The 23085-nt window shown below is 38.8% G+C and overlaps 1 protein-coding gene across 1 annotated transcript in view; it reads left to right on the top strand.

Annotated features, from left to right (window-relative positions):
- Positions 1–23085, top strand: part of LVRN (laeverin) — a 1030506-nt gene that overhangs the window by 378315 nt on the left and 629106 nt on the right. Inside the window, exon 5 of the mRNA XM_044059628.1 lies at positions 21280–21431. Within this exon, the coding sequence (XP_043915563.1) occupies positions 21280–21431 (152 nt within the window). The remainder of the gene's footprint in view (positions 1–21279; positions 21432–23085) is intronic.

Here is a 23085-nt window from a genome sequence, read left to right as displayed (position 1 = left end):
AGGAAATATATAAAAACACATATTATTGAAACAATAATAATAAATACTAATTAATAAAAATTGTAAGTATTAACATTATACATATTATACTACATGATTTTTAATATTTATTAAAGTTTATTAATATGTATTAATATTTAATATTTTGGATAATTTTGTCATATTTGTTTACTGTAAACCTAACAATTTTGCATTACTATTTATTACTAATTAATTTTTATTAATTAGTATTTATTATTATTGTTTCAATAATATGTGTTTTTATATATTTCCTTATACTGTTTAAGGGTATTACATATTCATCACATCTAGTTTTAGCCTTCATAATTTTTACTATCTGGTATTTACTTATTTATTTATTCAGATATTTATTAGAGTTTTGTGTATATATACATAATATACATAATATGATTTTATTATGCCGACAAGGCTATATGAACTTCAACAATGGTATTTTAACAATGTTTTTTTAATGTGAGATATATATATTTATATATATAAACTGATTTGGATTGGATTAACAACATAATTGATTTGAATTTTATTAATTGAATCATTAAATTCTTTGGGAGCATATTTAAAGAATGTGATATGCTTGTAATTTTAGATTCTGATGAAGTCTCGCGATACGAGATGAAAGCGTGCTCAATCTGTGTGTTTTATGTGGAAATAAAGAGCTTTGGTTCTACTTTGTAAGAGTTCGCCTTTCTATAGTACTGTGGTATTGGAGGACAACCTTTATTGTGCCAAACAGTGGACTTGCATTTTCGTGTTAACATTAGAGAATATGACAACACAGCCAGGCAAGCCTTCGGGTTCATAACGACCTTAGGCAAAACACCTAGCAGAGACTGCACAGTAAAAGATTCCAGTCTTACCTTTTTCACCTTCTTCTTCCCAAATGGCTGACCCTCAGGGCAGGAAGTTCCTTCCATTGTATCTTTAGCGAGAAGCTTAAGTCGCTAGTTCTCAAGATACAAGGAAAAGGAAGAAAGCCTATTATGAAGGATTTTTTGAATGAATGCCTGACAAATCGAACAAGACGTATGGTTGTGAGAAGCTCTAAGGCAAAAAAGACACTTATCATGGTGGTCTGTATGGCAAATCTGTCTCCCTTACTGGCATTTACCCTTCTTGGAAGACATTAACCCCAACAGCAACAAAAAAGCCAATAAAAAATAAAACCCAAATGGGGTACTTGCCTGCAACAGCTCACACTTCAGCAAACAAAATGTAGGCAGTAACAGGAGAAAGAAAATGCTTTCAACTGGTGAAAAACAGACAACAGCAAACATACCAACAATCAGAAGAGCCGTTCAGACTGACAGCAAAGAAGTTCTGAGGATGGTGTGCCTGAAAGTCACCTTTATGCCCCACACTATGCAAGGCACATAGGGGTGACATTCAGCATACCTTAAAGCAACAGTAGGCTTTTTTAGAGTGGCCATACATCGGGCTTCATGGTAGGGAATCCCATTGGTTAAGAATATTGCAGTGGTGAATGTAATGACATCTTGAGTTCAGCTTTTTTTTTTTTTGCTCTTCACTTTAGAGCTGGGGATTGTGTATTGGCTGCCATATTGTAGGTAGTAAATTGTAAACGGAAGATGTTTTTTCCCTCTAGATAGCTGGGGAATATGGATTTGGTGGGAAGTGATTGGCTGATTTATTGTAGGAAGCCAATTGGCTTTCTACATACAGTAATCCAAAGATGTTGAAAGACCATAAAACTATAACATCACAAAATAATACTAAACAGTTTCTTTTGAGATCACTAAAATAGGAAAAAAAACCCTAACACTACATTCAGACATAATTTGTCTGAATAGTGATACTATTAAGAAAGGGTTTTGGTAAAGTAATGTGTAAGGTTGAATTTGGGTTAGCAGAAAGGTTAGGCTAGCACACGAGTTAGGTTGGTGAGGGGGCCATTATTTGAATGTGTGTAAGGTGACTCCCATAGATTAAGTATTGTGTAATGTATGGTACTTCATCTCAGCTTTCCCTTCGATTTGCAATCCCCCTCTAAATGCCTCACATTCCATAGTGTGCTTTGTGACGAAGGTAGCTATTGAAGTACAGCCACGACTACCATAACATATAATAAACAATAGATTTTATGCTTTTGAAAGGAAAAACATAGGTGCCTACAAAGAAGATGAAACTTTTAAAATTAAGTCAATGGTACTTAAAAATAATTCAGTTGCACAGCACAAAGGAAAATTAATTATATGCAGTGTATATGACAAGATGCAAGTAAGACAGCAGGAAATATCAAAAATCGTACCCCTCAACTGTACGGATTTTTGCAGACTGTCCAGATTTCACCTCAAATATTTGGTCTGTTCCTCATAAAATATGTGGTTTTCTGGCAAATCATAGAGGACTGAAGTCTCCAAATAATGATATATATTTGAGTTTCAGAGTTCATATCTTTCAGAAGATGCATGCTAACATGAATCCTGTTATTCTAGCAGTTTTCTAAGTTTATAAGAGCAATATTTAAAATCTGTCCCTATTTTTGGGCCTTTGTCCCCCATTATTTTAGGCTTTGTCCGGATTTCTTGCCTTACAAGGTTGAGAGGTATGATCAAAATACAGTGTGTCCATTTTTAAAATTTACTTATTAACAAAAGACACACATTTTTCAAAAAAAATGCAACACTGTATCACTCAAATCTAGCAAAGAGAACATTTAGATGCATAAAGTTTCAGACAATAGAGTTACAATCATAAATAGACAGTTTAAAGTTAAAGAAGTAACTAAACTAATATTATGGATGTTTCAGTGAAGCAGCCAGCTTTGCCACCATATCGTTTATATAGTAAACAAATCTCACTTGATCTAAAATGATAAAGATGGATGTAACATGTTGATAACTGCATTCAAGTCACATCTTTTACATGAGACACAGGAATAAAGTAAATAATATTGCATTAACATTTACAGAGGATAGCTGCATTATTTCTTGAATGTATCTGTGAATACACACACACGTACACACACACATATGATTCATTTACCAGGTTAACCTACTGAGCCAGGTCCATTTTCAAAAGTGAAATAGCCTCTAAAGCAGTGCACTAGATGTCATACACTTAACAACACGTGTATATGATTATATACATCTAAAAACAGCTGATAATGAAGACTATCCATAAGCACAGTGCACAGCTGTATAACAACACGTGTATATGATTATATACATCTAAAAACAGCTGATAATGAAGACTATCCATAAGCACAGTGCACAGCTGTATAACAACACGTGTATATAATTATATACATCTAAAACCAGCTGATAATGAAGACTATCCATAAGCACAGTGCACAGCTGTATAACAACACGTGTATATAATTATATACATCTAAAACCAGCTGATAATGAAGACTATCCATAAGCACAGTGCACAGCTGTATAACAACACGTGTATATAATTATATACATCTAAAAACAGCTGATAATGAAGACTATCCATAAGCACAGTGCACAGCTGTATAACAACACGTGTATATAATTATATACATCTAAAACCAGCTGATAATGAAGACTATCCATAAGCACAGTGCACAGCTGTATAACAACACGTGTATATGATTATATACATCTAAAACCAGCTGATAATGAAGACTATCCGTAAGCACAGTGCACAGCTGTATAACAACACGTGTATATAATTATATACATCTAAAACCAGCTGATAATGAAGACCATCCATAAGCACAGTGCACAGCTGTATAACAACACATGTATATAATTATATACATCTAAAATCAGTTGATAACGAAGACTATCCATAAGCACAGTGCACAGCTGTATAACAACACGTGTATATGATTATATACATCTAAAAGCAGCTGATAATGAAGACCATCCATAAGCACAGTGCACAGCTGTATAACAACACGTGTATATGATTATATACATCTAAAAGCAGCTGATAATGAAGACTATCCATAAGCACAGTGCACAGCTGTATAACAACACGTGTATATGATTATATGCATCTAAAAGCAGCTGATAATGAAGACCATCCATAAGCACAGTGCACAGCTGTATAACAACACGTGTATATGATTATATACATCTAAAAGCAGCTGATAATGAAGACCATCCATAAGCACAGTGCACAGCTGTATAAATGTTTTATGTCCACTATGCTTTCTCTTCCACCAGTTTTTTACTGTGATTCATAGGTATGATAATGTTACAAGGTGTACAGATGAGTGGCATCTTCTGTGAATGGTGGACCTGCTCATATAGTACACATTCCTGTACTATGCACATTGGAGTTAACTTACAGGCTGAGTCATTGTGTAGCATGACAGAGTTACACAGTGTCATGGGAAATGCGCTGCAATTAAGCTATGTTGTCTGGCATACCTTACTAAGTAACTGCTCCCTGCTGTGCTGCCATGCTACACAGTTATTGTTAAAGCTATTTTATTTGTAAGCCATTATGGTGAAGCTAAGGACATTATTATATTATGATCATAGGGGAATTTGGTATTGAGACAGGTCCCATTGGTTGGAGCATAGAGGCATCACTGTATGCTTGGTGGTGACCTGTAGTTTCACAGCAGCAGGTTTGCCTGCATCACATGTAATTTTTTTTTTTTTTACTGCTGCTCAACCTTGTTAACTGAGGAAGAATTTATCAGTGCAGTCAGTCTGCAGTCCGAGTTTTGTAAGTTACCCCACTAGGGACAATCTGTATCAAGATGTGTTTTGCTTAAGATTCCTATACGGTCTGCAGGGAGGAAATTTGCATACGTACTCCATCCATGGTGTATGATGGCTACACAGTGGGGTAAGACTACCTACTCCATGGGTATCACTCTTTAAAATTTACACAGGGCTTTGCCAAATAGTTTTACTGTTTACCATCCTTATTTTATGGGTCACCAATGTTCTTGAATCCTGACCAATGTGTTTACCATGCAGTAGCATATATGTATGGTCTGTTTAATACACCGAGGTTCTAACATTTACAAGTTGTAAAGGTTGTTAAATACTGATAGTCACATTTACAAGTTGTAGAAGTTGTAAAGGTTGTTAAGCAGTTCATTAACAGCCTGAGTAAAATGAAAATACAAACACACACACACACACACACACACACACACACACACACACACACTGATTGCAGATGAAATTCAACTAAACACAAAACATCATGAAACTTAATTGACGATTAATAATGAACATCAAACCCTAATGATCCATATGTAAACAATACATTCATATCTGCAGTCATCATTTCCTTTAACCCTTTCAGAAAACAAAACCCGAACTCAACAAAAATGAATGTCAAGAAACTCCTTACACCTAATGATCACAAATGTAAACACTACATTTACATTTGTGATTATTACCTACCTTACTAATCCTAAAACAAAAGAAACTTGAATTTAAAATAATTAGAAAATTACTTTTTTTACTTTAAGTATACCTAATAACCATAAGTATAAACACTACATTTGCATTTGCAGTTATTGGCTCCCTATTGACAGATGTAATACTAAATTTGCAGATGGTTGCAAATTAGGAGCTTCATTGAATCCCCCACAAACACAAATGTTCTCCAGGAAGGGTTAACACTGACAAACAACTGGTGTCAGAGCCATGGACTAAAACTAAATGCCAAGAAATGCATAATAGTATCCTTCGAGAAGTCATCCTCCCCAGGTAACTATCATTAACAACACACCCCTAAGAGCTGACCCAGTAATCAGGAACTTGGGACACACATAGACAGTAAGTTAGCCTTTGACCATCACATGTCTACAGTAGTGAGGAAATCTTTCTGTGTTGCACAATTTATAAACAAAAGTATGTCATCTAGTTTTTTTCTAAATAAGCTAATCACTATATTTCCCCCATTTTTCCCTTTCAAAATATCTAAAAAATCTACCACCCGTTTTGTTTTGCAGTACTAATAAGTTCCGTTCCCAAATACTATTATTCAATAATCTCACAAAAACACCTGCTGCTATAGAGTTTCCCTTACAGAAATTTACTAAAAAGAATCAATTTTCTATTTCTTACATAATTTACACCCTCGGAAGTATAAAACTTCTGCTTATACAAAATGGCTCTCTCAAAGTTTAGTATAAGTATGTTTGCATAGAAGGCTGCATATGCTACCCCCACTGCTGCACATCTAATTTGCCTAAAGTACTTCTTTTCAAGGAACTGTGTTATATCTTATGAAGTTATTAACCAAAAAAAAGTAAAATGAGCATGAAGATGATAAGACCCCATTGGTTCATAATGTATTTCAGAATACAATGAAGAATATGTACATTTTCATTGATTTGTTAATAAGGTTTATATGTTCAGTAAGTGATGTAAGTAAGTAATATGCAATCAGTCTGCAGACCGTTACAAGCCCAGCAATTACTACACATACAAAAGCTCCCCCAGTCTCAAAGAGGACAGGACAAGATAACCAAGGGTGGGGGTGGGGTCAAATATGAATTATCTAGGTTTATCCTGAAGATGGCAAAGGTGCTACTCAGCAGACATTTGTTTCAGAGGTGAGAAATATATTGGAATATAAATCTATGACACCAACCTGTCTTAGTTATCTGCTGATGAAGGTTTAGTTCTTTAACAGGGTATTTGAAGAGCTATCTGTTTTGTGAAGGAATAGGAGAACAGGTCAAACATGGCCTGATCTTTCATGGCTGAAAAAGTAGACACCTACCTTATGGAGGATTCTGTAATAGACCAAATACAGAGAGAGGTAGAGATGGGGGGAGATGGCTGTCTGCCCTGATAACTTGGATTTTTGAGGCCACTAATCTTTTTAGTTATGAATCCCTGAGGACTCCAAGTTAAGTGATATGCTTTGATAAATGCATGCCAAAGTGGCAATATTCAATAATGTGCCTGATGACATATGAATAAAAGGGAATTTAAATGTCTTTTGATATAGAGGAGATGCCTTGGAAATTAGATGTGTCATATAGAAGGATTTCTGGACTGCTATGGAGACAATGGTCACTTGACAAGAACTTACAAACAAGGGTTGTTAAATCTTTTACAAAAATATATGACTACAGAGGTGCATCATCTATATGGCATGTGAAAATATTTTGTTTTACTGAAATTGACTATACACCTTTTTTTATTCAATTTGAGACCCTTGTTCTTGCAACAGTTATTAACATGGTCTAACCTGTGGTACAGCAATAAAAGATCAAATAACAATACTCAATTTGCAATCATCTGCAAACTCAGATAACAGTAGGCCAGACGTTAAATAGGAGGTCTGCGACATACCACTAGTAACCTGTTTTGCTTTCAGAAGTGACATCTGCTACTTTTAGCATATGGGTTCTATCAAATAGCCAGTTAGCTATCCATAGTATTGATTAACTGGCCTTTGAGCATATTGTTACCTGTTGTACTGCAGCATAAGAGTTTATATTCTGTTTTAGAAGTCTGTCAATGATGCCTGCATAGGGAATACTGTCAAGGGCCTTGGCCAGGTCCAGATACGGTGTATGTACTGCATAACAGCTATACACTGCATCAGTGACATTTTCCAAGAAAGATGTAAAAGATGTATTGTTCAAAAACAATAGGTTCATAGGTGTGTAGTAGACCAACGGCCCTGTAGCCTTTTCAAGCCCAACCCATAGAAGTGCCCTTGCATCATACCACCATTAGTACCATGTGCCTCTATCAAGAAGAGCCACTGGAGTGATCCACAGGGTGAACTTTCTATTTCCCATCAACTCATCAGGATTTCTCTTGAAGAGGGCTAGTGAGGTGCTCTGCTTGACATGTATGGGAAGTCTATTCCAGAGCATGGGCAGTCTCTGGGTTATGAACCTGTCCCTCCAGCATGTTTTGTTGATTGTGGTAATGCGGTTGAGGTCCCTGGAGTGTGTGGTGAGGAGGGATTGGGATTTCTTTAGGTGTAACATTTCTAACAGGGCTGGGTCAGACATGGATTTGTAAGTCAAGCAGAGATCGCTTCTTAAAAGACGATATGAGACAGAGAAAAGCTGGAGTTTTTTGAGTCTGTCCATGTAGGGCATGTGTTTAAGGCCTAGGATCCTCTTTGTGAGGTACTTTTGTGGCCTTTCCAGCTGTTGCAGGTGTTTAGTCAGGTACATGCCAAATAGGGCATTATACTCGATGACTGGTCTAATGAGGGAAGAGTAGTGAGAGATGATGACTGCTTTCTTCCCTGGATGCAAAAACCTTGGTAATGAGATGTGTCACATAGAAGCACTTTCTGACCACAGTGGCAATGTAGTGATCGAAGGAGAGGTTGCTGTCAACCTGTTTCCCCAGATCTCTTATAACACCTTCAGTGTTATGTGGGTTCCCATCAATGTGGTAATTAGTGGGAACTGAGTTTTTCCCAAAGGGAATGACGAATCATTTTTTGGCATTAAGCTTAAGGCCATGGTTTCAACACCAGCCATTGTTCTCAGTGAGACCTTTCTGTAGGAAGTCTGCATCACTGTTATCACTAGTAGAACTTTTGGCTTTTACTTATAAACGGACTGATAAAGGAACCCAATTAAAGAGGAACACGGATAAATGGAGCACAGACTGGATCTTAAGAAGCAAATTGAGCTGATAATGTCTTACATTACATTTTTATTAAATTGCATTTAAAATGTGTTGTATAAGTGGAAAATAATACTTGCACATTAATTATAAGATGTATCTTAAGACAATTTAGTTTAGACCTAACCCCTACATACAACAATTAACTTTTGGAAATTGGAAGTGAACTAGTAACAAATTCACTATTTCATAAATGATGCTTGAAGCTTTGGAAAGTGTAAAATATTAAGTGCTTTCTGGGGCAAAACACTAAATATTATATAGTCTGTTGTTTTCTTGATTAACTACACTTTGATCATATTGCTGCCTGGCATATTGTACTGTATATCCGTGACTTACTGTATGTAATCTGATTAGTTTGTTTTTGCCCCAGTGGAAAGGACAACAAAAGAATTGGGTCTATGTTTTGATAAGCTTATTGATACAGTTTCTCTGGGAATAACATTGAATTTCTGTTAACTGTCCCCTACAGAAAGGAGCATAAGTTGGATGTTCATCTTGAAAAATACATGCAATGTGTATCTAAAAGAGTGCCTGTGCTTAACAGTTCAAATTAAGCAACATAGACGCAGTTGAATTAAAGCATCATGTTAGAGATTAAATACTAAAGAATATATAATGACAGAATGAGAAAGTAGTTGTATCCAAAGACTGACTTGTTGTTATGGTTGTAATTTTCTATTAAAAGGGGAAAACAAATAAAATAATACTGTAGCCATTTTAGTGAGGCTGCTGAATTTAGTTCAGACTGTGGCCATGCAGCAGTTAGCATTCCTACTTCACTTTGCTTGGGTCTCCGGTTTGATTTTCAGTTTTCATGTCCTCCCTGTCTGCATGTGTATTTTTGATCAGTGCTGCAGTTTTCTCCCACAGTCTCAGAGTCACACAAAGGTGAATTGACATTCATCCAAGTAAATTAATTGTCAGTGTGCATGTCATATGAGAGAGTGTGTGTGTTAATTCTGCTATGTGCTGGCACCCCATGGCGTACTCATTCTAATTCCATGCACCCAGTGAGTGTCAGGGTTGCCTCCCCCATGAACATGAACTAGATTAAGTAGGCAGTCAAAGAATACATAAATGAACAGCACCCCTCTAGATGCTGGAACAACATGTAACTTCACAAGGGAATACTATGACCATTTAGATAAATGTATAGAATTGTCAGTCTCAAAGAGATCATCCAGATATGATGGGAACATTAAAAACAAGCTAACCTGGTGGTCTATAGTGGACCTCAGTAGATATACCAACCATTAGACAGACCCCAGAGGATCCTAACTAAGAAGATCCTTGTCTCAAAACCTCTAAGGTATCCGAAAAGACTGGAAGCACTGTCCCTTTATTCAGTATCTTATAGACATCTGAGGGAAGATCTATGCCCTGTATTCCCCTCTGTACCATTTAGGACTCAGTAATCATGGATCTCTTGCATCACCACAGAATAAAATAGTCCACAAATGCCAGAACCAGGGATCTAAAATTTTATCAGCAAATAGATAAAACGTGGAGGAGAGAAAGAGAGAGGGAGAGTAAGAGAGAGACGTTCGTAACACAGTTCTTTCCCCACCTCTGGAATAGATTCTCACTGAAAATCAAGCAGCGTGGTGCAGAAACTAGATGATTGAATGGGTATTCACAAATTCATCCCTGGCGTGACTGACATAACCCTTTAGTGGCAAGGCATAAATAGTCACAAGACTCACTTGCTTTAATTTCCTATTATTCCTATAATTCGTATGAATACTTCTGATTTTCTCTCTCTGTCTTACTTTCTTACTCTCTCTCTTCACCTTTCTGTATCTCATGTGGTACAGTTTCCAAAATAAAATGGTGAAACTAAAATTTCAAAGCACTAACATTATTTCACTATAATCATATCAGCAAGATAGACACAGATGTATTTAACATGCATGCAGATGCAGGGGGGGGGGGCATAGGGGCAGCTGCCCTGGGCACAGATTGTTAGGGGGTGTAATCGGCAAATGTCAGTTTCCTTCATTAATTACTAGCATTCTGGTACTGCATTTGTGGTCAGAAGTGAAATGCTTTAATGGTCTGTGTGTGACATAAACTGTAGCAGCTACATGTTACAACTGTAGCAAGCAATTTGCTACTGTTTTAAAGGAAAAAATAAATCTTTTTCTTTTGCTCCTCAAATCTGAGGAGAGGACCTGTTTGCCTCTCCTCAACTCCATGTGTGGCGACTTCTGACTGGAGGACACCACTGGGAGCCAAACTAGCTAGCTATATCTCTACTTACATGAGACCAACTTTTACTAAGGAATTAGTGTTTGCAGTTATTTGTTGCTTGTAATGGCAGTCTGATCTAAAATATATAATCAGAACATTGGTGTGCAGGGATACCACAACAATGACCAGTAAAGCATCACTGAAGCAAAGGTGCAACAACAAAGGCTGAAAGGTAGGCCTTAGCCCTATTAAGTTTTACCCCCTATTTTGATTATTACATTGAACTCCTTGAAAAAAGTGATGTTTTATGCATTGTAGTGGTCTTAAGTTGCATAATAAAATCTTGCATTTTATAAGTTGAATATATTCTGCAGCACAAATTATTTGGCAATAATTAAATAAATAATTAAATAAAGCACTAGTGTACAATTAATCTGTTTATTCAACTTGAGTAGGATGAACTCCACAGGCTGATGTAACTTATCCTTCTGAGTTTCAAAGTGTTTTACTTTGACATACTTCAAGGCACTAATCTGTTCAGAGTACTTTGCATAGCTAACATGTTACATAGCCTTGTTATATTGAGCAGCCTTGTAACATAAATAGAAAGATCTGCTTTAGAATTCCGGGAAGAATAGCCAAAAAACACTGTATTTCAGAATTGGTTCAGTATGTTTAAGTTGCATCTGTCTCAAGCAGTTTATAACATATTAGCTGAATATTTGAGAAGAACTGATTTTGAGGTGTTGAGTAAATGCTGTTGAGACAAAGGAGGCAAACTTTGTCAGCTTTTTTCAGTCTTTACCACCTATCTTTAATTAAACTAGAATACCTCAACCCTAGGATAAACTATATCCCTAAATATGAACCAGCACCTAGTCATATCTTACACCTCCTTACTCGCCCTTCTTCACTCCCTTATTTATGTATTTATTTATTTATTTTACATTTGTTGACCAGGATAGATAACACAGAACATAACAGATATATGAGTCAAACATATTTACAAAGCCCTCTAGTAGGTACTCACACTGTACACACTGTGTAATAGTATGTAAAAACAACATGTTGCTATGAGCAAGAAATGCGTACAATATTAATTTAAATAAGGCATTGAATAAGTAGTGGTTAATCAGGGTTAATACAGGGGCAAAGCCAGTTCTCTTTAAAATACTGTTTGAGGCCTTTTTGAAGAGACTTAAAGAAGGTTCGAGGGTACGGTTAGATGGAAGTGAATTCCAAGTTTTACCAACGACGTTGGTAAACAGGGAGTCGCCGGCTGAGTTAATGGGTTTGTGGATTTAGACCAACAGTTTATTGGAGGATCATAGTTGCCTTGAATTACTATATGGCTTTATGATATTTCTGAGTGCCAGTGTATTTTCAGGGTGGTACAGAATTTTGTGTGCTACTATAAGCTGATTGAACAGAAGTAGGCTAGGCAGTTCTAGCCACCCGAGAAGACTGAGGTTTTGACAGTGATGTGTCCTATATGTTGAGCCTATGGCAAATCTGGCAATATGGTTGTAACAGTGAGAGAGCTCACTAAGTACAGTTTTGCTCAATTGGAGAGTATGGGGGAGGCATACAGAAGGGTAGAGAGTAGGTGTGAGCGGGCGATTGTAGTCCTAACTAATGGAGTTAGAAAAGGTTTGCTTCTATATAATGAGCCAAGCTTCTTATTAATAGTTTTTATAGTTTTATTGATATGCAGATCACATTTGAGATTATTGTCCACTATTACTCCTAAAAGCTTAGTATGGTCATCTGGAGAGAGAGAGGTACTGTTGTTGGATGTTATGGAGAAGGAAAATGGGGTGGATCTACTGGTGGGGGTAAAGAGGAGCAGTTTAGCTTTGCTGTGATTTAACAACAGATAGTGATTAGAGAGCCAATTATCAACTGTGTTAAATGTGTTTTGTGTTAAGGCTTGCAGGTCTAAAGGGGAGGAGGCCGTACAGATCAGGGTAGAATCATCTGCATATTGAATGCAGATTGCATCAGGGATAGCAGTATGAAGATTGTTGATGAAGACAGAAAAGAGTAGAGGACCTAGAATAGAGCCATGAGGGACACCAAGGGTGAGAGGCAGCAGGGTGGACAGTTTGCCCTGCCATAATACAGCCTGTTGTCTGCCATTCAGATAGGATAGGAACCACTGACTAGCATGGGTTATCTAGGGAGATGGATTTTAGGGAATGGATGAGTAATTTGTGGTTGACCATATCAAAGGCCTTCGACAGGTCTAGAAATAGGACTGAAGACAGCCAGTTGTTGTTCCTATTTTGGAATATGGTATTTGTAAAAGAAAGGAGGGCAGAGGTGGTGCTGTGATGTAGCCTAAAGCCATGCTGAGAGTTGGCAAGCAGACCGTCCTGAATGAGATACTCCATAAGCTGCTTATGAACTCACTTGTCCGTTAATTTGGCTAGTGGTGAGAGAATGGCAATGAGTCTGTAATTGGACAGTGCTGTTGAACTTCCACCTTTGTGGAATGGGATAACATGGGATATTTTCCAGACTGATGGGATAGTTCCATCAGTTAGTGTTCTATTGATTAGGATAGAGATGGGGAATACTATGGCGTAGGCAGCTTTTTGTAGGTACTCTACAGGAAGGAGGTCAGCAAAAAGGGTGGCTGGTTTTAGTTTTTTGATAAGGGATCAGATAAAAGTGGTAGACACAGTTTGGAAGTTAAAGGGGAATGAGAAGTGGGTGTGTTAGTGGTAGAGTTAGAGTGGGTGGGAATAAGTTGGTTAGCTAAAGACTGAATAGTTTCAGTGAAAATGTTATTAAAGGCAGTGGCAACAGTTTCTGAGGATTTATGGGTGTAGTTTGATGGGGTTGGGGTAGTAGATTGCCCTGGATGAAGAAGTCGGTTAATACCTGCCCAAAACTTTTGGGGATTATTTTGATGTTTAAACTGGAGGTTCTGGTAATATTTTTTTTTTTTGTCTGGCAAAATCAGTTTTTTTGTAAAATTTCTCACTTGGTCGAGGGGGGCTTTAGTTGTTCGCCATTTGATCCAGGCTATATTTCTAAGTTTGATTTTTATCTTAGTTCCCTAATGTAACATAAATAGAAAGATCTGCTTCAGAATTCTGGGAAGAATAGCCAAAAAAAGTACAGTTATGTACCTACCATAAATGTAGATGTTTGAGTGTGTTCACTGTTGCAGTCATTACACTTGGGCTATCCCACTGGCAGGCAACCCGTAGTCGGCCCGAGTTCCAAAGTCTTGGTCCGGCGTCGGTTGCTGTCACCTCTTCCCTGATGTCAGTGCGCCAGGGGTTTAAAAGTTGCAACCAATGCCATTTTCTTCAGTTTTTCTTGCCCCAGATGTCAGGTGCCCCCAGATAGGAAGGCTGAAAAGATATAAATATGCCAAAAAACATGAATATATTACTATAAACATTTCCTTCATCTACAAGCAAATACACCACATAGGTTGTATGGAGTTGAGAAGTACAGAAAAGTCCCAGCAAAGAAAAGGGGGATGGTGTGTGGGTAACCTGTACTGCAACAGTGAATACACTCGAACATCTACATTTATGGTAGGCACACAACTGTACTATATTTATCATGTTTCACTGTTGCAGTCATTACACTTGGGAAGAATCCCAAAGCTTAGGCAGGGTGGCTGGGTCTAGATTGGATTTGGCGAGGCTAACAAGCCCTGCAGAACTGCAGTGGCAAAGCCTGCTCTGGATTTGGAGTAGAGAGGTAGGTGGTAGTGCTTGGTAAAAGTGTGCACTGAGCTCCAGGTTGCAGCTTCTAAAATGTCTTTGGTTGGTACTCCTCTGAGGAAAGCTGTTGAAGTGGCTGCTGCTCTGGTAGAATGAGGCCTAATGCCCTTAGGCACTGATTTGCCATGTTGTGCATAGCAGAAGCAGATGCAGTGTCCTATCCATTTTGAGATTGTCTGCTTTGTAATAAGCTTTCCTTGTGATCCTGCAGCATATGCTGCAAACAGTTGCTCAGTTTTTCTGAAAGCTTTTGTTTTGTCCAAATAGAATCATAGCTGTCTGTGTATATCCAAAGCATGCAGTAGTCTCTCCCCTTTATTCTGGGGATTTGAGTAAAAGGTAGGTAAATGAATGATTTGGTTTAAGGCCACATTGGAGACCACCTTTGGCATGAATGTTGGGTTTGTCCTAAGAGACACCCTGTCCTGACAAAAAATGAGAAAAGGTTCCACGGTCATTAATGCCTGTAACTCTGAGACTCTTCTTGCTGAAGTTATTGCTAGGAGCAGAGCAGTTTTCCATGACAAGAATTTTAGATCAACAGTGCTGGCTGGTTCAAAAGGAGGCAGTGTGAGTTTTTCTAAAACAAAATTGAGGTCCCACATAGGTACTGGTGCTCTCCTTGGGGGTCTTATATTCTTTGCCCCTCTGAGGTATTGTCATAATAGAGGATGTGAAAAAATAGGAGGTTCCGTATTGTAATGAGCTGAAATGGCAGAGGCATGGATTTTAATAGATGAGAAAGATAAGCCTTTGTCCAGCATCTCAGTTAGGTATTGTAAAATCTGAGGTATACTAGGGACAAGTGGTTCGAGCCCTTGTGCCTGGTTCCAAGCACAGAATCTCTTCCATTTTTCTGCATAAGATTTCCTAGTGCTGGGCCTCCTGGCTTCTAAAATGACATCCATAACAACTTTAGAGAGAGGTGCAGTCTGAGTGGCTACATTATCTGCCATGCTGCCAGGTTTAAGGTTCTGAGTTGACTGTGTAGAATCTGATTGTCTTGTGTCAGAAGATGAGGAATTTGAGGTAGAAGCCAAGCTGGGCCTTGAGTCAAATTCTTTAGAATTGGGTACCAGTGCTGGCGTGGCCAGTTTGGTGCAATCAGGATCATTTTTGGCCTTTCTTGTCTGACGTTTAGCAGCACCTTGGTGAGAAGAGGCATCAGAGGGAAGGCATAGACTGTCAGGCCTTTCCAGCTGAATGATAGAGCATCCACTTTCCATGCTTGAGAGTGATAAGTTCTTGTGCAAAATGTCTGTATTTGGTAATTGTGAGGGGAGGCAAAGAGATCTATGTCTGGGCGTCCTCATTTCCTCGTTTTCATGCTGAACACTTGTGGATTTAGTTTCCATTCGTGAGGATCCATGAGATTTCTGCTTAGTTCATCTGCCAGTGTATTCTTTGTTCCTGGCAGGAATTGTGCCTGCAGATGTACCTGATAGGTCAGTGCTATGTTCCACAAAGTCATGGCTTGCCTGCATAGGGGGTAAGAATGTGTGCCCCCTTGCTTGTTTATGTACCACATAACTGTGGTATTGTCCATCTTTATTAATAGTTGTCCTGGATGTATTAGGTCCTTGAAAGCTGTCAGGGCATTCTGTACAGCTAGCATCTCTTTTTGATTGATGTAAAGATGGATTTGTTCCTTGGACCACGTGCCCTGAATACATTTTCGTGCCATATGTGCCCCCCGGGCATAATCCGATGCATCTGTTCTTATTGTCTGCCTGGCTGTAGGTAAAGTGAAAGGCTATCCCTTGCTGTGGTGACAGGCCTGGGTCCACCATCGAAACTCCTGTTGCAGGCAGGGAATTAAAGTTATATTTGTCTCCAGGCTGTGACAATGCTGAGTCCAAACACTTTTTAGATACCATTGTAGTTTCCTCATATGCAGTTTTGCATATGGAATTAGTAGAATGCAGGATGCCATGAAGCCCAGGGCCTGCAGAATTTTTCTTGCAGGGAGCTGGGTTTTTGTTGCCATCATTTGAAAGTAATGAGTCAGTTGCCTTTGTTTGTCTGGCGTGAGATAAGCCATCTGGGCAGCTGTATTTAAGCTTGCACCCAGGAATATTATCTCTTGAGAGGGCACTAGTTTTGATTTCTTTTCATTTACTGTGCACCCTAGGCAAATTAGCAATCTTTGTACAAATGCCAAATGCATTAGAAGAATGTCCTTGCTCTCTGCTTGAATAAGGCAGTCGTCGAAGTAGGGATATATTTGAATTCCTTTTTGTCTGCAAAATGCAATTACTGGTGCCAGGCACTTTGTGAAGACCCTGGGCGCAGTAGATAAGCCAAAGGGCAGTGCAGAGAATTGGTAATGCATTGAGCCTGCTATGAATCCAAGGTATCTTCTGCAAGATTGTCTGATTGGGACATGCAGGTCCAAAGTAACTAGCCAAGCCTTCTTGCCCAGCATGGGCAGAAGTTGATGTAGTGTTAGCATTTTGAATTTTGAAACATCCAAGAAAGTGTTTAGGATTGACAGGTCCAGTACTGGTCTCCAGGCTTTGTCCTTTCTGGGTACTAAGAAAAGTCTTGAGTAAAATCCTTGTCCCTGTTCTTGCTGTGGAATTTTTTGAATAGCTCCCATGTCCATAAGAGCAGCAATCTGTTTTTGTGCCTCTGCCCATTGGTTTTGTGGCAGGTCTGGCATACCTTTTGGTTTTGAAAGCATGTGGAAGTGGAACCTGTAACCCTGAGAAACAATATTCAGTACCCATTGGTCCTGGGTGATCATGCGCCAATTTTTTGAGGAAATGTACTAGCTTTCCCCCTAGGGGTGCTGTCAAGAGGTAAGTGCTTGGCATTTGCAGAGGGAAGTCAATGGGACTGTTTCCTGTAAGGCTGTGATTTGTCTTCCCCTCCTTTGGGGGCAGAAGCACCCCATTGCTTAGGTCTGTAGGAGCCTTGGGGCTGAGATCTGCCTCTTGGGCATCTGTATCTGCCTCTTTCTGGCTTGTCTGACACTGGAAAGGACCATTTTTTTGAAGGCCAGTTTCTACTAAATCTAGGTGGTTGAACCTGCAAGAAATCTTTCACTGTCTGCATTGACTTTGCTTTATCCTCCATTTTCTTTAACACCTCTTCTGCCTTAACACCAAACAAAGTATCATGCAGTAACGGTGCATCCAGTAATTTTACTTTAACATGGTCAGGTAAACTTTGTTCTTTCATTTTGCTTCTTTCAACCAAGCATGCCTTCGAATAACAGAGCCTGTAACTGCGGCTCTACAAGAATCCTCTAATGAATCAAAACCACATTGCAGAGTATGCTTTCCTACTTGTTCAACTGCATGTAATAAATCCTGCATTTACTTACTGTCAGAACCTTCTGTATTTGAAACCATTTTCTGCTTTAACAAAGTCATGAGGTACTGTTGGTATTTAAGCATGTGAAACTGACAGTTTAAAGCTCTTACAGCTAAAGCAGCAGAAGTGTAAACTTTTTTCCCGCATCTGTCCAAAGCTCTGGAATCCCTATCCGAGGGTTCAGGATTTTTATCAGTAGAAGCCTTAACCCCTTTAGGATCATGGGAAATAGTTTCTGGGTCTGCAGCGGGGTTTTTGTAAAGAAATTTGTGAGAGTCAGGGACTCTGTAGTACCTGTCTGGCTTGACTGGTGCAGGGAGTAAAGAATCAGGAGACAGACTGGATTCAGAAAAAACATCAACAACAATATCAAGCACAGGGGCGATAGCCAGGGGCCTGTGCTGAGGCAATAAGAGGAAGTCTCTGAGCCTTTTCTTGGATTCAGAATAATCCTGGCTCTCCCAATGGAAATGCTCCCTCATGGTGTGCAGGGTTTCCCCAAAAGAATAATCCTCAGGTGGAGAGGCTGAAGGTATGGACTCTTCTGCATCAGAGTCCTCATAGGGAGGGAGAGAATATCCCTGATCAGAAGAGGAATCAGAGGAAATGGAAACCTGGTCAGAGGAATCGTAGACAGTGTCTTGCCTAGGCCTTTTGTCAGGAGGGGGATGGGAACCCCTTATTAAAGTAATTAGGTCTTTGGCCATTTTAAGCATCTGTTTCTTTGGCGTGGATGACTGTTCAGGAGAATGCTGTACTTGTTTCCTTGTCTTTAATGGTGTTTCTGACTTTGCCTTTGCTGCTGTAGTGGGCTTACTTGTAAGCTGTGAAGGTCTGAAAACACCCTCAGAAGCCGATGCCTGCTCAGCGGCTCTGGACCCATCTGAGGGTATAGTTTCTGTAGGCCCAATACCTTGAGTTTCCACAGGCCTAGATGTCTCCACGTGGCTGTCGGTTATGGCCTGTGGCTCTGAGGTAGCAGGTGTCAGGGGCTGCAAAAGCACCTCACTGAGAACCGGCGACTGGCCTAGAAGAGGCTTTGTCATCAGTTTTGGACCTCGGATGCCTGTCCTTTTCTTTGTCTTTGCGTTTTTTATAAATTCTGGTCTTTGGTTGTTCCGACGGCATTATGTAATTAAACCTTCATCCAAAATAATGCAAAGCAAAATCAAACCGACGTTTAATAGTTCGTTTATTGAATCTAGCACAAAACCGACAACTAGTAACGTCGTGGTCAGGGCCTAGGCAAGGAATACAGTAAGGGTGAAAGTCCTTATGAGGTATTTGCTTCCCACAAGAAATACAATTATTAACTTTTACTGACATCGGTCTGGAGCAAGAAAATGTTTCCCCAATGGGGTACTTAGCTTTATTGAATACTTCAGTTCTGAAACTCAATTTTGAAAATCTCAGGAGTCGGCCGACCGGCACTTGCGAACTGCTTTTGCTTCAGGCACCGTGCGGCAAGAAAGACTGGGGAAAACGGCGTTGGTTGCAACTTTTATACCCCTGGCGCACTGACGTCAGGGAAGAGGTGACAGCAACCGACGCCGGACCAAGACTTTGGAACTCGGGCCGACTGCGGGTTGTCTGCCAGCGGGATAGCCCAAGTGTAATGACTGCAACAGTGAAACACGATGAACATCACTGTAATTCACACTGTACCTTACTTCAATTTCTCTCCCTCTGACTCTATCTAAATATGACATAACTCTGTTTTTCTCTCACTTCATATTGCAGTTCCTGTTTCTATTATACTAACTTACTTTTAATTTCTCTAAACTGTCTAAAATTTCTCTAAATATTACATTTTTGTCATATAAGTTATATCTACTCTTAATGTTTTCACATTATGTAAAATTTGGTATAATTATTTAAACTGTAGACATTTTTGTATCATTTTTGATTATTGTAAAATTATTGTTCTTAAATTGTTTTTGCAATACTTTGGAGCTTTTCTTTCTGACCCTTTGTTGGAAATGAACACCTACCCAGTTGAACTTTCCAGGTTCCTATCATGTAGTCAAAGTTTTACAAGTTTGAACCACATATGGACAAGACCATATGTTCGAATTTGTAAAAGTTTGAGCGTTTGAATGGAAATCTCTGTAAGCGAAGGTTTCCATTCACTTCAATATGGTGCGATCTCAGAGTTGGTATATTTAAGTAGTGGGGGGGGGGGGTAGTGCAGCAAAACAAGTTATTGTTTTGTCCATTGTGTAGTTATTTTTTTTACATACTCGAAGTTCTGCAACTTCAAACATAATGGTTCGACCATTAGGTGTTCGGAGTTACGGAACTTCGACTAAGTAATATAGACTCGAACTTTCCTGGTAATCAAATGTCAGTAAATAAATAAATAAAGGATTATGCATGAAACCCTTCTCCTTTGATAATATATGAATGTTGAAAGAATAAACTTTTTGATATGTAAAACATACTGTTTTTCTTTTAATTAAAGCTGTGCCCTACTTGCATACTCTAGATCTCTGGAGCTCATCCACTGCAAGTGATGTATATTCGTTCTGTTTAGTAACATGGTGTCATAAGATATTTTTTTTAATTTTGTTGGTTCCCCTTGGGAAATTATGTTCACCAGCCTGGTCTCCAATACCTCATGAGAATGCCATGTCTACCAGCTTGTCTCCTCCCCCCTGGACATATTCTGGTATCGCTGGGGCTGATCATGGATTGTAAGGACATCATGGAGTCTTGGCTTTCCCCTCTATAGTCCTGTTTCTGTTGGGTTTTTTTTGTTGTTTTTTTCTTAGATGCCCTACACACTGACTGCCAGAACTCCCCCACTCATTGATTTGCCTGAAGGCAACTCCTCTCTTTGAACCAAGCCTCTCACCCTGGAAAGGCATGTCTATCCTGCTCTGCCACTCTGTCAGTTGCCTGAGCTGCTAATCAAACCAGTCGACTGGAACATAGTTAGGGCATTATCCCTCTATGTCACTGGAGTAACCACAGTGTGGTAAGATTGACAGGGTCGACCCTTTACCCCCCCCCCCCAGAAAAGGCAAGCCTGCTATCAACAACTCCTATCTCACGCAGCCCTCTCTTCGCTGCCCAGGCTGCAGATTGGACCTGGATTGCATCATCACAGATGGGAATTCTACCTTTATACCAGTCAGCTAGCAGAGAAGTACTTAAACTTCTTGAAAATCCATCCTTACTAAAAGAGAGATGTTAGTTCACAATCAGTTATTCTGACTGTATTAATCATGAAAGTATGCATCTTGTGCAGTTTCTAGAGAGCTTTGCTGTCTCTCAGAGACCAGAGGTAGGTTATTATTCCTACTTAAGATAAAAGTAAAATCATGAAGTAAAGAGAGTAAATGGAAACAGTAAGGACAAAAAGATCAAAAGAAAAAAATAATTGTATTCAGATTTTCAACCTTCTGTATCCTTTCTTGTCATTTCAGATATGATTGCATTGCCAAACTTTTTAGGCGGTGGAATGGAAAACTGGGGCCTGGTAATGTTTATTGAGACAGCTCTGCTATATGACTCAAAGCAGTTGTTCAGCAATAAGGAGAATATTCGTTCGATTGTTGCACATGAGCTGGCACACCAGGCAGGTTTGCACAACATTCGTTTCAGTTATCTGTGCTTTAATTCAAGAAGCCTGATGTGCACCATCCAAAAGCATTGCATCATTAACATCTGTAACATCCAGTGGCATAGCTTGATATATCAATCCTTCCTTTCTAGACTGTGCTTGTAAAATGTACCCAGCCTTTTTTTATTTCCTCAGCAATAAGACGTTGCATTGGGAAAGAAAGTAAGTGGTTTTAAGTTTACTGTTCACTGCAAAGTTTTCAGTGTCAATCAGTTCAGTGGCTAACCTTCCTCGGTAAATTTCATCAAGTTCAGTAGTAGGGCTTCTTAATTTTTGGCTTACTGATGCAAGTTGAAACTCACAGCAAGTAGGCAAAATCTGAAAAACACACTATCACCTCCACTGGCCTGCATGGTGAATTCACTGCTTAACATTCCTGCTTTCCAGCTCCAGAGTTTAGTCCTTATATCTGGTCACATTCTTTGTAGAGTCTGTACGTTTTCCCCTTGTCTGTGTGGATTTTATGTGAGCAGTCAGGTTTCTTTTATAGTGTCCATATGTTCTGCATTTACTCTTGCCCAAATGGCCAGGTCATGGTTAAAGAGGTTACCATCATGACTGGCTCACTTACCTGGTTAGCAAATAAATAAATTAAAGTTCAAAACATAAAAAGATTGTCATATTATATATAACATAATAAATAATATCTTCATAACGAAATGTACTCAGAATAACATTATGAATTAAAGACAGCAGCATCTTCATAAAAGAAAAAAGTTTAGAAACTACATTATATAATGCTGAATAGGAGAAAAATCAGGCTAGAAAAAGGAAAACATATTTTGATCCTGTAGGATTCCTTAACCCATCAAGTCTGTTCATTTCCCTACCTACTAAATGTACCAAGATTGCAAATAGCCCTTTTATCCCAAACTGTTCTGAATCACCTTATGTTTATTACATATATTATTCATTGCTGTTTTATGTTAGAATGTACCACTTTTTTTCAGTATACTGCTCAACCACCTTTTCTGTGAAATAATGCATTTTAGTATCACCAGTGAGCCATTCACTTACAATTTTCAGATTTTGTGTCATATTTATTCATTAATTTTGAAGTGCAGTAGCCATGTAGACTGTATGGATAACTTGAGAGGCTTAAAAGTTTCCATTGTCCTGTACCTTCCTCATCAGAACTGTATTTAGGAATCCCTTGTAGTCTGTTGTTACATGCTTTGTGATTAAGACCATGTCCTATTTCTGTTACCCTTCTCTAAACTGCCTCTAGTCAGGTCTACATCTTTCTTATAATGAAATGTTCATAAATGCACACAGTACTCCAGACAAGATATTACTAATTGTGTATGGGGGGGGGGGTGTAATAACGTCTATACATTCTTGTATTCAGACAGACTTTCTGGCTATTTGATATGATTGCTCTAGGGTCCTCTCCCTTGTCTGTGGTTGGGATTACTTCTCTTTTCTTATCTATATTTTTATGTACTCCCTCCCTAGATTTTTGCTTCCAAAATGCATTGCTTTGACTTAGGGAATGAATTTAAACTATCATATTTTAGACAACTGGCACAGATGGTTGAATATGTGAGTTGTAGTTGGTGTGGTACAGGGTTTTATTCTCTCATCCCTTATTTGCCTGTGTGACTTAGAG

Source organism: Protopterus annectens, chromosome 17.part0 (genome assembly GCF_019279795.1).
Source record: "Protopterus annectens isolate FY-2018-M chromosome 17.part0, PAN1.0, whole genome shotgun sequence".
NCBI classification, from domain to species: Eukaryota; Metazoa; Chordata; order Ceratodontiformes; family Protopteridae; genus Protopterus; species Protopterus annectens.
This window is presented reverse-complemented; position numbering and strand designations above follow the sequence as displayed.